We start from the raw sequence: 13273 nt of genomic DNA, 5'->3' as shown, positions 1-13273 counted from the left end.
GCGATATTGTGTGTGTGTGATGTGTATAAACACCTTGCAGGTGGACAGCATGTCAGAGATGGCTTTTCGGCTCAGGTTGGCAGTGGATATCACATCTTCCTGCTGGGCAGAGTTGCCTGCTGCCACCGCTTTGGCCGTTGCTACTGTGATGCCCTTGGTCATGCGGATGAACTCTTCAGGGGTGGTCGTTTTCTCCGCAAAGTCCTTGGACTGGAAAACCTGGAAGAAAGATAGTCAGGTAGACATTATATGCATTACATCTATAGCTCTTTAGTCTTTATTTTTCATCACATGACTGGTTTTGGTGGAATTTGTTTGTAACTTTCATGCATATTTGTAGTTTAAATGTATTTCTCATCATTTACTCACCCTCATATCATCCCAGATGTGTATGACTTTCTTTCTTCAGCAGAACACAAATGAAGAATTTTTAGAAGAATATCTCAGCTCTGTAGGTCCATACAATGTTGAACAAAACTTTGAAGGTCCAAAAAGCACATAAAGGCAGCATAAAATTAATCCATACAAATCCAGTGGTTAAACCCAGTCTTCAAAAGAGATATGAAAGGTGTGGGTGAGAAACAGATCAATGTTTAAGTCCAATTTTTACTATAAATCTGCATTTTCACCATCACATTCTTCATTTGTTTTTAGCAATTTACATTCTTCAGGTATATCACCATGTACTGGGCAGTGAGGAGATTTTATAGCAAACGTGGACTTGAATATTGATCTGTTTCTCAACCAAACCTATCATATCACTTTAGAAGAATATGGATTTAACCATATGGATTACGTTTATGCTGGACTAAGAAAGCTGAGATATACTTCTAAAAATCTTCATGTGTGTCTTCATCTGGGATGGCATGAGGGTGAGTAAATGATGAGGTAATTTTAATTTCTGGGTGAAATATTCCTTTAAGTTTCAATGAAAGTCTCCTTGGAGCAAACTGAGATTAAAGGAACATTCTTTCTTTAACAACAACACCAACCCCATATACAAGATAAGCCAACTACATAAGTGTAGTGTTGTCAGTGCACTAATAAAGTAACACAGTCACGCTTGCTGAATGCTCAGAGCTCCACAACAGTAGTCTGATAACATGAGGATTAAACCAGAAGATAAAACAAACAGCAAGGAATCTTTTGCATTCCTGTTTCAATATCTCAATCTGTCACATAGCCCCTGATAAGTGGAGTACTGTAGGGATGCCCATGGGAGAAGTAGAACGAGGAGCAGTTGGAGAACAGGCACATTCTCAGACAAACTCCCCACTTTGTATTACCAGTGCATATCACAGATGGACAGGCTTAGTCTCTATATAGGCTTAAAGTAATTAGGCCAGACCTAATTGGTACTAATTCATGGGTAGATGGTAATAAGCGGAGATTGAATTAGTATATCTTAATCGAGATCAAAATAGACATAACACAACTGACATTTCCAACGAGTTTTGAGAGTTTAAGAAAGTGTCTCTTGGAACAATTCCAATGTGTGCGAGATTGTATGTCACAAGTGAGATAAACAATTGTAATAAACCAAGTGAGCTCCCTTTTGGAGGAGGCATTTTAAGGCATCATAGGCATGCTTCTGATAATAAACTTATGAACTTTTCTCATTCAATACTGAAATATAGATAAAACTTGTTCAGTGTGATTAAAAATTTCTTATTTTACCCAAAATTTGCTGATAAGTGTATCATGTTGTTAGCTTAGCAATATGCTAACATACAAACTTTACTGAAATCAGTTGGTTCTGTTTCAGTTAGGATGTTACCTTAAAAGGCAGCTATAAGCAATGAGGCAGCTCACTAGGCTTTGCAATAGAGCTAAACAATATTCCGTACAGTAAGTTCCTGTTTGATGCACTCAATTGTGGCTTCCAGAGCCCTCGTTCCGCGAGTGGCTTCATCTTCTACCGCTTTCACAGTCTTCAAGAGAGAGGTCACGTTTGTCACCATCACCTGCATCAGCAGAAAAAAAGAAAGCAGTCAATGACACTCAGTGATAATTTTATTTGAAATGCCCTTTTCTCATACCCAAAGTGAGTTCACGAGAGCGATGTCAGATTTGTGAACAAATGATTCCTCTGAGTTGGAACTTTTTAATGAATCGAACGGTCATATTAATTTTTTTTTTTTACACATGTATAACCATTTATTGTTATTGCATGGAACATAGCGACCAGTATATTACAAAAAATGTTAATTGAAGAAGAAAGTCACATGGGTAAGGAACAACACACAGAAATGGCTTGTAAATCATGAAAAAAAAAAATCCTTTTATAAAAGGAGGAAAAACAAAAACTCAATTCAAAATAAATACAGAACAAAACATCAGCAAAGTGTCCTGTGATTAAACCTGATCTTTTTTTATGGACCACAGCTGAGGCCTCTAACAGAATATAAACCTTGTTTTAAGCAAAGCTAGAAATATAAGAAAAACAAAAAGGACCCAATACTGAGCCCTGAGGGATACCACCACTTCTTGAAACATACACTGCAAAAACAAGTGCAATGAATGCCTTCTGGGAAATCCCAGAGGTCCAATATTCACCATATGTTGGAGGAATGTAAAAAAATAAATCTGTGTGAAGGTCACAAGAGCATCACAAACTGAATAAAATATCATTACTTAAATATGATAAACAAAACATATAATATTACATTGCAATCCTGTGAATGAATAAATGATTAAGGAATGCATGAAAAGATAGTGAAGTAAGATTCCAGCTTGGAACCCATACAATTTCTGCTAATACAGGCCTGGGGAAAGTTTTATCACTTCATATGATAAACTGTGCACACTGATCCACAGCATAACTGGAAATCAGCGAGTTCCATTTTAATTTTTGCGTAATAAGGTTTACAAAGTTAATAATATATGCTTTGCTAGATTGTAATAATGACAGTAGTGGGGAGGTCGGGGTGGGTGGACAGGAAATAATGCACTTTAGCCATCTTTACAGTGTATTATCACAGCTTGGTTTTGTCCCCTGCAATGTGGCCATTGAGTCACTCTAACACACACACACACACACACACACACACACACACACACACACACACAGTACCTTGGCGGCACTCTTCAGCTGGTACATGGAGGGGTCGTCCGCTGCTTTGCCTGCGGCACATTTAGTGGCACTAATCAGCTCAGCCAAAGCCTTGGCAACATCTCTGACAGCATTTATCAGAACCACCTGAGAAAGACAGAGAAAACGGTGTGTCTTTAACATTGGGTTGATGTCCCCTATTTTGGCAAAAATATGGCATTGTTCTTCAAAGTTTTTTCTTCAAGACCCACATTTTTCATTGGACACAAAGTGGTGACTCAAGACTAGTCTTTCTAAAAAGAACATATTGTATTTGTTATGAAAATGTAGCCTAAACACATTTAGAAACTTTAACTACAGCTGCCACATTTGTTATAAAAAAGGTTTAATAGATTCTACCTAATAGATCGTTAATATGAAACTAAAAGATTTTGTTAAAATACAATTACTGTTATTTCTGTAAAATCATGATCAGTAAGGGTGGGGGTGATGTGTAATTTGTAATGTATCTCTTTTCCTCCTCAGTGCTGTTTAGCATGTTAGGGCTGTCTATTTTTTGAGAGGATTGAGTTCTTCCATTGTGCTTTAAACTAGAACATTCTCACTAGAATTCAAATGGGCTGCATCAGTTCTGTGGTCTGCGTTGCAATATCGAGGGAAGCCAGGTTGACTTGCGCACTCTAGAGATGCAGTAGGTTCCAGCAGAGCAGATAATTGGTGTGAGTGGTTCACACTCAGGTGAAAATTAGGCTTCAGTCGCACTGTGCAAATGAACGCAAGATTAATATAAATAAATTTGCCCCGGCAGTGCAAAATTTTGTATGGAAAAAAATCTAATGGAGGAAGAACCCTGGCATTGTTCTTTCCCTGCTTTCTGCAACACCCTCAAAACATGTCAAAATTGGCATATACTGTTACACAATATAACTTTAGTAAACACAAAAGATTTTGGCCATTCTGCTGACCCCTAATACATGCCATTGACTCTTAGACATATGAGTTAGAGAAAGTGTTCTTGCTTATCAGAGTCACCAACACACTTGAGAGAAGAGCTAATGACATTCTCAGTACACTGAGTCCAGGTGTAAAACAGGATATAGATGTATATAGGACATATATAGGAACAGATGGAAAGAGAAGCAAAAATCAGTGTGAAAAAGATTTGACAGATTATGTAAATACGGCAGAGCACAAACTGTGAATCACGCACCTGTGTCTCTGGGTCTTCTGAGCCCATGCTTGCGGCGCCCAGTTTTACCACGTCAGTAAGCTGTGTGATGGTCTTGGCAGAGGACTGGGCGGCCTGTGCGAGTTTTTCCTGGCTCGATGCAGCACCAGACACAAGCAGCTTGGTGTCCTCCACCAGGGCTTTGGCTGTTTTCAATATGTTCTCCCTGAAAAGTGAAGAAATAAACATGCTTCTGATAACACACTCAATGTTCTGTGCCCTATTCTATTACCTGTACAAAGACTATTCTTGGGTTATTCTCTTTTTAGTCTTTCGCCTCTCCTTCCTCTGAGACCCAAAACATAACTTTAGCACGTTAAGCTCCATTAAATGTGTCTATGGCATAGTGTTGATTACCACAGATTTTTGTTTTACTCCAAATAAATAAATATATGTGTTTGTCGGGCCTGGGTAGCTCAGCGAGTATTGTCGCTGACTACCACCCCTGGAGTCGCGAGTTCGAATCCAGGGCGTGCTGAGTGACTCCAGCCAGGTTTCCTAAGCAACCAAATTGGCCCGGTTGCTAGGGAGGGTAGAATCACATGGGGTAACCTCCTCGTGGTCACTATAATGTGGTTCTCGCTCTCGGTGGGGTGTGTGGATGGCGCAGAGAATAGCGTGAAGCCTTCACACGTGCCATGTCTCCGTGGTAACACGCTCAAGCCAATTGATAAGATGCATGGATTGACGTGGAGGCAACTGAGATTCGTTCTCCGCCATCTGGACTGAGACGAGTCACTACGCCACCACTAGAGATTTTATTTTCCATCATATAATGAAAATTTGTGGGGGAAATGTTCATAATAGTCATAAAAATAATTTCCTCGGACCTTTGACCATGCTCTTACGGAAATCCTGAAATATTCTGCCGGGTCTCACCTATGGTCAGCGAAGGACTCCTCGTTCTCTGCATTGAGAGTGCCGGCAGAAGCAAACATGATGGTGGTGTCGAGGTCAGCAATGATGCCGGAGACTGAACTGGCCGCTGTTATGCAGGCCTGAGTGCCCTTATTACCTGCTTGCAGGGCAGACAACACCATAGACACCTGCAGGAGAGAGAATCACACTTCATCATACAGTACATTCCATAGGCAACGTCTGCACAGCTTTCCACGCCATAGGACTTTAACTTAAGTGCTATTAATGAAATGAATAACGTTTAGAATGTAAAGCACCAAGCAAACACACTCTTTGTTCACACACTATTGCAGTTTAGTTTTTACAATGCTTTTACACAACACAGTCAACACTAATGAACTAATTAAAGCATTTAATAGCTATGTAATTAATATATAAATATGTAATTATATTTAGAAAATTTACAATGAAAAAAGTTTGACTATTAATTAGTATTGGTACGTTCAAATGTAGGGTTCAAAGATTTTTAGAATAAAAATTTAGAACAAAGATTTTTAGAATATTTCAGCTCTGTTGGTCCACACAAAGCAAGTAAATTGTGTCCAGAACTCTGAAGCTCCAAAAGCACATAAAGGCAGCATAAAAATCATCCATAAGACACCATTGGTTAAATCCATGTCTTCATTAGCAATATGATAGGTGTGGGTGAGAAACGAATCAATATTTAAGTCCTTGTTTACTATAAATTCTCCTCCCTGCCCAGTCACCAAAAACAAAAGAATGTGGAAATGAAAGTAGAGATTTATAGTAAAAAAGGACTTAAATATTGATCTGTTTCTTCACCCACACCTATCATATTGCTTCAGAAGACACAAATTAAACCACTGGAGTCTTACGGATAACTTTTATGCTGCCTTTATATGCTTTTGGAGCTTCAAAGTTCAGGTCTCTATTCACTTGCATTGTATGGACCTATATAGCTGAGATATTCTTCTAAAAATCTTTTGTGTTCAGCAGAAGAAAGTCATACACATCAGGGATGTGTACGCAACAGGGCGAGTAAATTATGAGAATTAACATTTTGGGTGAACTATTCCTTTAAATGTGCTCGTTACATCAACCTGGTGCTGAATTCACGAACATCTTCATTAGAAAATTAAGAAAGATCTTAGGATAAATTATAAGAAATTCTTAAGAAAGCATCTAGCTATTAATGTTGAGGATTAAAAAACATTCTAAAGATGCATTTTCTAGAAACACAAAATATTCTTAACTTTTTCTTTAGTTAGAAAATAGTAGTTAAGAAGAATTTTATTTGTAAAATGTCATGCTTCGTAAAGTACCACCTGGTACTTAGAAAACAGAATGCAAAAAGTTTTTAAATTTAAATAAATAAAATAATCCTTTTCTTATCTTCTAGTTTTATGTAGCAATATTTATCAGACAGGCAGTGAACAGTCTATGGGTCTCAGGCTAAACCCACGCGAATCCATTTAAGTTTGAAAACTCAGTTTTCAATGTCAACCTTTTCCAAAGCATGCAGTTATGGAGAGCATTTTTGGTGGAGGACACTCCATTTTAGTGTGAATGAGAGGCATAAACATATTTAAACCAAATAAGTTTTGTTCTGTGTCATAATTAATCAGTTTTCAACTAAAATGTACTAATGGATGTGGACGCAGCCTGAGACTACCATAGAAGCAACACAAACTTATCTTACAGCTGAGCAAAAATATCTACGTCTAGCACAAACACCAGAGAGAGATAGAGGCTGAGAAATAGGCTGTGACAGGCAGCTGACAGCACAGAGAAAGATGGAAAAGTCCATTAGAGCAAAACTATTATACTAAGAGAGAGAGAGAGAGAGAATGATAGCGTTATCTTCACCAATAGTTGGAAAGCCATGAGGGAGGCATTCAAAGGTGACCATCCATATTCACATTTAATAGAGAAATGATTCCAGGCAAGAGCAGAGATTTGAATTGAATCCGGCTGGCGGGGGACTCGCACACATTCAAACAGAGCTCATTTAAAGCAGTGAGGGGCAACAGCACGCCCACAGCGGTGACTAAACAAACTCCAGCTATTGAGATGTAATCAAAGACAATATAACACCATGATGAATGGCATTTACAATATTCAACATAAAGAAAAGAAACAGGGAATAATTCGAGAACATTCACACTCACTGAAAATGGGCAGTCAACTCTCATTGAGTGCGTTACATGCACAATCTTCTATTTGGCTTAATAAGCCAACAATGTATAATTCATGTAAACACCTTAAATGTTTTTCAGAAACAGTTTACGCAAAAAACGACTGATATTTGACACAGGTAGATTTTTGCCCATTACACTGATTCCCGTCACATGTAAACACATTTACTGCCGTTCTTACCGGCTTATCCAATGTGTGTGCATGTTTTGACATCAGAAGCAGAGAGTAATGGCCTTTGCACACCAAGCACAAATTTTCATCAACATTTTGAATCAAAACAATGGATTCCTAACAAGCCATTCACACCTGGAACAAACATTCACAGTAAATCATGCGCCGACAAAGCAAAGCTTTTTTTTTCAGTGATTAAATCAGAGTATAAAAACCAAAAACAGATAGCAAAAAGGCTGAAGCCATCAACAACAAGTTGGAATGGAGTCTGTACGTCAAGTGGTTTGCACCGAATTAACCACAGAAGTGAAATACTTATGTTTAACGATTTCCTGTAGAACAAACCCTTTTTATCAATACAGTACTGCCTTGCAAGCGCTGTAACGAGGAAAGCTGTACAGCTGTAAAGTACCAACTACAAACAGTGGCAAACAGGCTTACCTTTTCAGTGACGGCACGAGCGTATTCGATCAGTTCTCTCTTGGTGAAACTGTCCGTCGGGCTCATCTGAAGAGCTCCAGCCTTCTGCACCAGGTAGATACAGCCGTGACCCAACTCCTGCACCCGGCTCTTGATCTGGGATCCCACCTAAAAAAAAAAAAGGCACCAAAAGAATGCTATATGGGTTTGAAACAGCATGAGGGTGAGTGAATGACAAAATGTTTCATTGTTGGGTGAACTATCAAAGTCTACGAAAGAGTTGCCATCCAAGTCAATCAGCCTCTATGCGTGAATCTGGTTCCAAATCTAAATCTCAGCGACTGAAAAGGCTCTGCTTCCGTTCAGCAAAGCTCTATGCAATAATTAAGAAGTGATTCTGACTGCTTTTGAGGGGGCCTGACAGCACTGTATGTTCATTACCTGACACAGATCCATGGGTGGGCGGCTCTTCATTATGAATATCACAATGGGCTTTTAAGGCTTGTGGGGGTGCAGGGTTGCTATGGTAACAGCAGCGGCCACTTATGTTAAAACGCTAGCAAAGAGAGAGCTGGTGGCTAGTGCGTTTACTTTTTTTTCCGAACATGGGGAAGAAACAATTTGATCAAGTAAAGGTGTGAAATGTGTTGGCTGGTGTTTACCCCTTTGATCATGACCTAAAGGATAACAGTGAGTCTGTGCATGTCTGAAGCACATGTGTTTTCATTAGCTTTGTGCTAAAATAAGACTGTGAATGAGGTTACATTTATTTACATTCAATCATGTGGCAGATGCTTTTATTCAGTTGGAATTGCAGTGCATCCAAGGGGTTCATTTATTCAGCATGGGATTTGAACCTGTTATCTATGTTGCTGTCATTGTGCTCTACCAGTTGAGCTACATGAAATAATATTCCACTTACAAGAAACAGACCCAAATAATGTGAATTTAAGGATTAGTGCACCCAAATTGAACATTTCAGTCAGCTTACTCACCCTCATTCAAAACCTAATGTATGGCTATCTTTAAATGAATTTCTTAAAACCTGAATGTATTCAATGAAATGAAAAGCATATAAACTAAAAGGAATATTTCACCCAAAAATGAAAATTGTCTCATCATTTACTCACCCTCATGCCATCCCAGATGTGTATGACATTCTTTCTTCTGCAGAACACGAATGAAGATTTTTAAAAGAATATTTCAGCTCTGTTGGTCCATACAATGCAAGTGAATGGTGACCAGAACGTAGAAGGTCCAAAAGGGACATACAGTCAGCATAAAAGTAATCCATAAGACTCCAGTGGTTTAATCCATATCTTCTGAAGAAACAGTCAACATTTAAGTCCAAAAATAAAAATCTACACTTTTCCTTCCACATTCTGGTGTGGAAGTGACTTTCACATTCAGGCACATACTGGTTGGGGCTGGTACAAGGTGGAGATTTATAGTAAAAAAATGACTTCTATATTGATCTGTTTCTTGCCCACACCTATCAACATGGATTTAACCACTGAAGTTGTGTGGATTACTTTTATGCTGTCTTTATGTCCTTTTTGGACCTTCTGAGTTCTGGTCACCATTCACTTGCATTATGTGGACCAACAGAGCTGAGACATTCCTCCAAACATCTTTGTTTTTGTTCTGCTGAAGAAAGTCTTACACACTGGGATGGCATGAGGATGAGTCAATGATGAGAGAATTTCCATTTTTAGGTGAACTATTCCTTTTGAAAGGCCAATGAATCTGAGGTTAAAAAAATTCAATGTATCACTTTTCTATTAGTAAATATTATAAATAACCGAATACCATATATGGTTTAAATTTATTGAAGTGGACCACTTTTATGGTGCTTTTTCATTATTTTTGAAGCTCAACAGCGTTTGTCATTGTATGGAAAAGAGCACTGCGGACATTCTGCTAAACTTCTCCTTTTGTGTTCTAGGGAAGAGAGACAGTCATGCAGGTTTGGAATAACATAAAAGGTGTTTTAACAGGTTGAGAATGGTGCTGGCAATGCCAAACTAATAGATTCCCAGCAGCATTGGCTGTAATCTAATTATAAGGTAAATAATTGCTGTAATCTAATGGATTTTTGGTACAAAAAGTAGAAGCACGTTACATTTAAAATGTTTGTAATCAGATTACAGTTACTGACTTTCAATTAAGTTACTTTTAAGTACATTACTTGGGTTACAGATATTTATAAAATAATATTATTTTTCTATTTTTTGTGTTTTAGAAAGTAACTTACCCAATGCTGGTTCCCAGTGAACACATATACAGATAAAAATGTACTGTAGTGTCTACGAAAAGCATAAATGAAAATATCGACAGAACTATAAATTTTGCTTGGAAAATTTGAGTTTGAGAGATGGCTCGGGCCATCTGTGCTTCTGTTAGTGTGTGTGTGAGCAAGTATATCCCAGATGAATGGTCATGGGGTATCATCAGCACTTGTCTGGATTGATCCTCACCTCCTCTGGTTCGGCGGTGGCGGCTGCCAGATGGCCTTGCTGTGCCAGTTGGCTGTAATCCACTGTCACCTGAGACGCCAGCCCACCCAGCTCCTCCGGACATGTCACAGACTTAGTCATCTGCGGTCACATATCAGAATACACAGCAGTGTAAACAAGCATGGTAACTATGAAATCAATGCACAGCAGTGTCAGAAATTGACTTTTTTTTCTTTCATTAAAGGAAAAGAACACCCAAAAATATTTTGGCAATATTTGGCAATTATCTAGGCAATATTTTCCCCCTGTATGTGACTTGCCAAATTATGCAAAAAGTGTGAAAATATAATTTGATTGTATTTAGGATACATAAAATGTAGCAAGACAAAAAATTTATTTATAAAACAAAGAATAGAATTTCCATCAGTGTAATTTCGACCACAGAATACTATTAAGCACAATACAAAATTTGAGATGCGGTGGAAAAACACATTACTTTCTAGAAGTTCACAGTGCCAAAGTGCCAAAGTTGAAGAAACACCCATACAAGTACAACTATTTATCATTTTGGATAATTTAACAATACTTACAAATAACAATATAATACCCTCAGCATATTTACATCCATTATGCAGAATTCTGCATATTTCCCACAGTATTTCCATGTATTTTCAATGCAGAAAATTTGAAAAAAAGTCCATGCCGGCCCGACAATAACCCATGATGCAATAAGTAAACATTTAAAATGGCACACATTAAGCCAACAAGTGTCAGAGAGGAAGTGGGAGTCTTTTGAGTAAGCCAATGGAGAATGTGACCATGGAAGTGTGCTCACCATTTCCTGTGCGGTAATAGCGATTGCTTTTGAAAACTTCACCATGGTGGTCTGGTAATCCACAAAAGTGCCGTCAGGCTCCGGCAGAGTACCTTCATCCATCTGTGGAGCGAACAGACCCAGATAACAATGATGCAATGCTGGAACGAATCCTAATACAAATGACGGTGTTTGTGTAGTGCATGTGCGCAATACTGTGATCATTCTGAGAAAATAAATGAGAACAGAGATTGGATGCCATTGTCTTCTACATGAGTCAGTACAATGAAGGATTGAACACATTCACCGCTGATACATGCAGAAGTTGTGCTAATTCAGGTTAATAATGAGATAAAGAGAAAGCTGAAGCATCGGTGATGAGTTTACACGTGTGACTGTCAGATAGAGCTTTTGAACAGAAAGGATTTTGATCTTTTTGACATTTTTTAAATAGGGAAAGTGGGGGAGATGACAAGAAATTATAGGGTGAAGAAAGGGAAACAGGATCACGAAATGTTGCAAGCCAGCAACATTCCAAACGTTCCAAAAGATCAGTTCCAAAATATTTTTAGGTTTTTTTACATTTACAGCTTTCTTATTTGCCAGGTAATATTTGGTCCATTATACTATGCTTTACAAATTTGCCTTAAAAATGTAAGTAGTTCAAATTGGGCTGAAAATCCAACCTTGCACATCTGGGTAATGCAGGAAACGAGTAGAGTGCTGTTGCATGATACTAAGCTTCGCCATTGGGTGGTAAAATCGGTTGTATTTTAATCAATTTGTGGAATTTAACATACTTTTTGTAGGGATGTCCCAATACCATTTTTTTGAGAACGAGTGCAGATACTTCATTTTTGGTACTCACCGATACGGAGTTGATCTTTATTTTTTTCTAAACTCATATCAATAGTTTATTTAAATGTTATCATCAAAATGGGGTTTAAATAAATAAATAAATTAATACTTTAATCAAACGAAATTATAACAATTAATTTACAACATAATATTGTATTTTTTTTATCAAATTAAGTGCTTATATACAGAACCTCACAGCACAATCCAAAATACAACTTTGTCAAATAAAGTGCTGCATAACGGGCATCACAGATTTTAGATATTGCTTAAGTATAATACAATTACTACTGATTTATCATTAGTATTATTATTATTATTAGTAGCAGTAGTGGCAGTATTACAGTGAATATTCCAAAAATGTACAGTAGAGGTATATTTCTATCATAATTTTTTTTTTTTCTATAAATTCAACATTAATTCTGACAGAGCTTTTATTTTGAAGTGTTTGTGTTCTTTTCACCAAGTAGCTCTGACGTTATGAACGCTGATTCCCATTCTGGAAAAGTCGGTCGGTAAGAGACTCAAAGTGATGATCAATCTGCAAAAGGCTGCAATTTAATGAAATAAATATGTACTCTGTATGTGCCTCGTGCAACAATGTAAATTTGCACTCTGTTAACTGTCATTTGCTACAAACGTGTGATGCTCATGACGTTGTTTTCCCTGTATGAGACTTGTAGGAGCCTTAACAGATAAGAGCAGCCGCCATCAGTACAACATTATCTTTGTTAATAAAGCATATTTAATATTATTAATTTGTTTACAGGAAAACAATACAAAAATTATTATCAAGAATAAGATTTTTGCCCTAATATCAAAGGTCTAACTAGAAAAAAAGAAATTGACCCAACGTAAATTTTCTTGATAAAAAAACATGATTGTGTCTGGTAACATGTGCAGGTAAAATGGCTAGAAATAGCATTTTAGCTTAGCGTAAAGCTGTCAATTTACACAAGGTTTATTTCTATTTCTTCTGCTCCAAACTTACTTCAAACGTACTTCTCTGTCTGCTCGTATGAATGTAACACATCATAAGAAAGTGTTTCACCGCTGTTCAAATGCACTTTGGATCGCATCATTTATATGTATAAATGTTTAACATCTGAAAGGACTAAATATTAAATGAAACAAATGACAATAAAATGCAAAGTAATCTCTTCAGTAATCAAAATACTTTTTGAATGTAACTGTATTCTAAT

At 37.5% G+C, this 13273-nt stretch overlaps 1 protein-coding gene across 1 annotated transcript in view; it reads right to left on the bottom strand.

Annotated features, from left to right (window-relative positions):
• LOC127640202 (talin-2-like) overlaps nucleotides 1-13273 on the bottom strand; it is a 188375-nt gene that overhangs the window by 17484 nt on the left and 157618 nt on the right. The window contains exons 42-49 of the mRNA XM_052122659.1: nucleotides 11238-11339; nucleotides 10424-10543; nucleotides 7968-8114; nucleotides 5160-5326; nucleotides 4263-4446; nucleotides 3074-3199; nucleotides 1848-1964; nucleotides 34-219 (exon numbers count right to left, since the gene is read on the bottom strand). Coding sequence (XP_051978619.1) covers nucleotides 34-219; nucleotides 1848-1964; nucleotides 3074-3199; nucleotides 4263-4446; nucleotides 5160-5326; nucleotides 7968-8114; nucleotides 10424-10543; nucleotides 11238-11339 — 1149 coding nt within the window. The remainder of the gene's footprint in view (nucleotides 1-33; nucleotides 220-1847; nucleotides 1965-3073; nucleotides 3200-4262; nucleotides 4447-5159; nucleotides 5327-7967; nucleotides 8115-10423; nucleotides 10544-11237; nucleotides 11340-13273) is intronic.

This window comes from Xyrauchen texanus, chromosome 49, assembly GCF_025860055.1.
Source record: "Xyrauchen texanus isolate HMW12.3.18 chromosome 49, RBS_HiC_50CHRs, whole genome shotgun sequence".
NCBI lineage: Eukaryota > Metazoa > Chordata > Actinopteri > Cypriniformes > Catostomidae > Xyrauchen > Xyrauchen texanus.
This window is presented reverse-complemented; position numbering and strand designations above follow the sequence as displayed.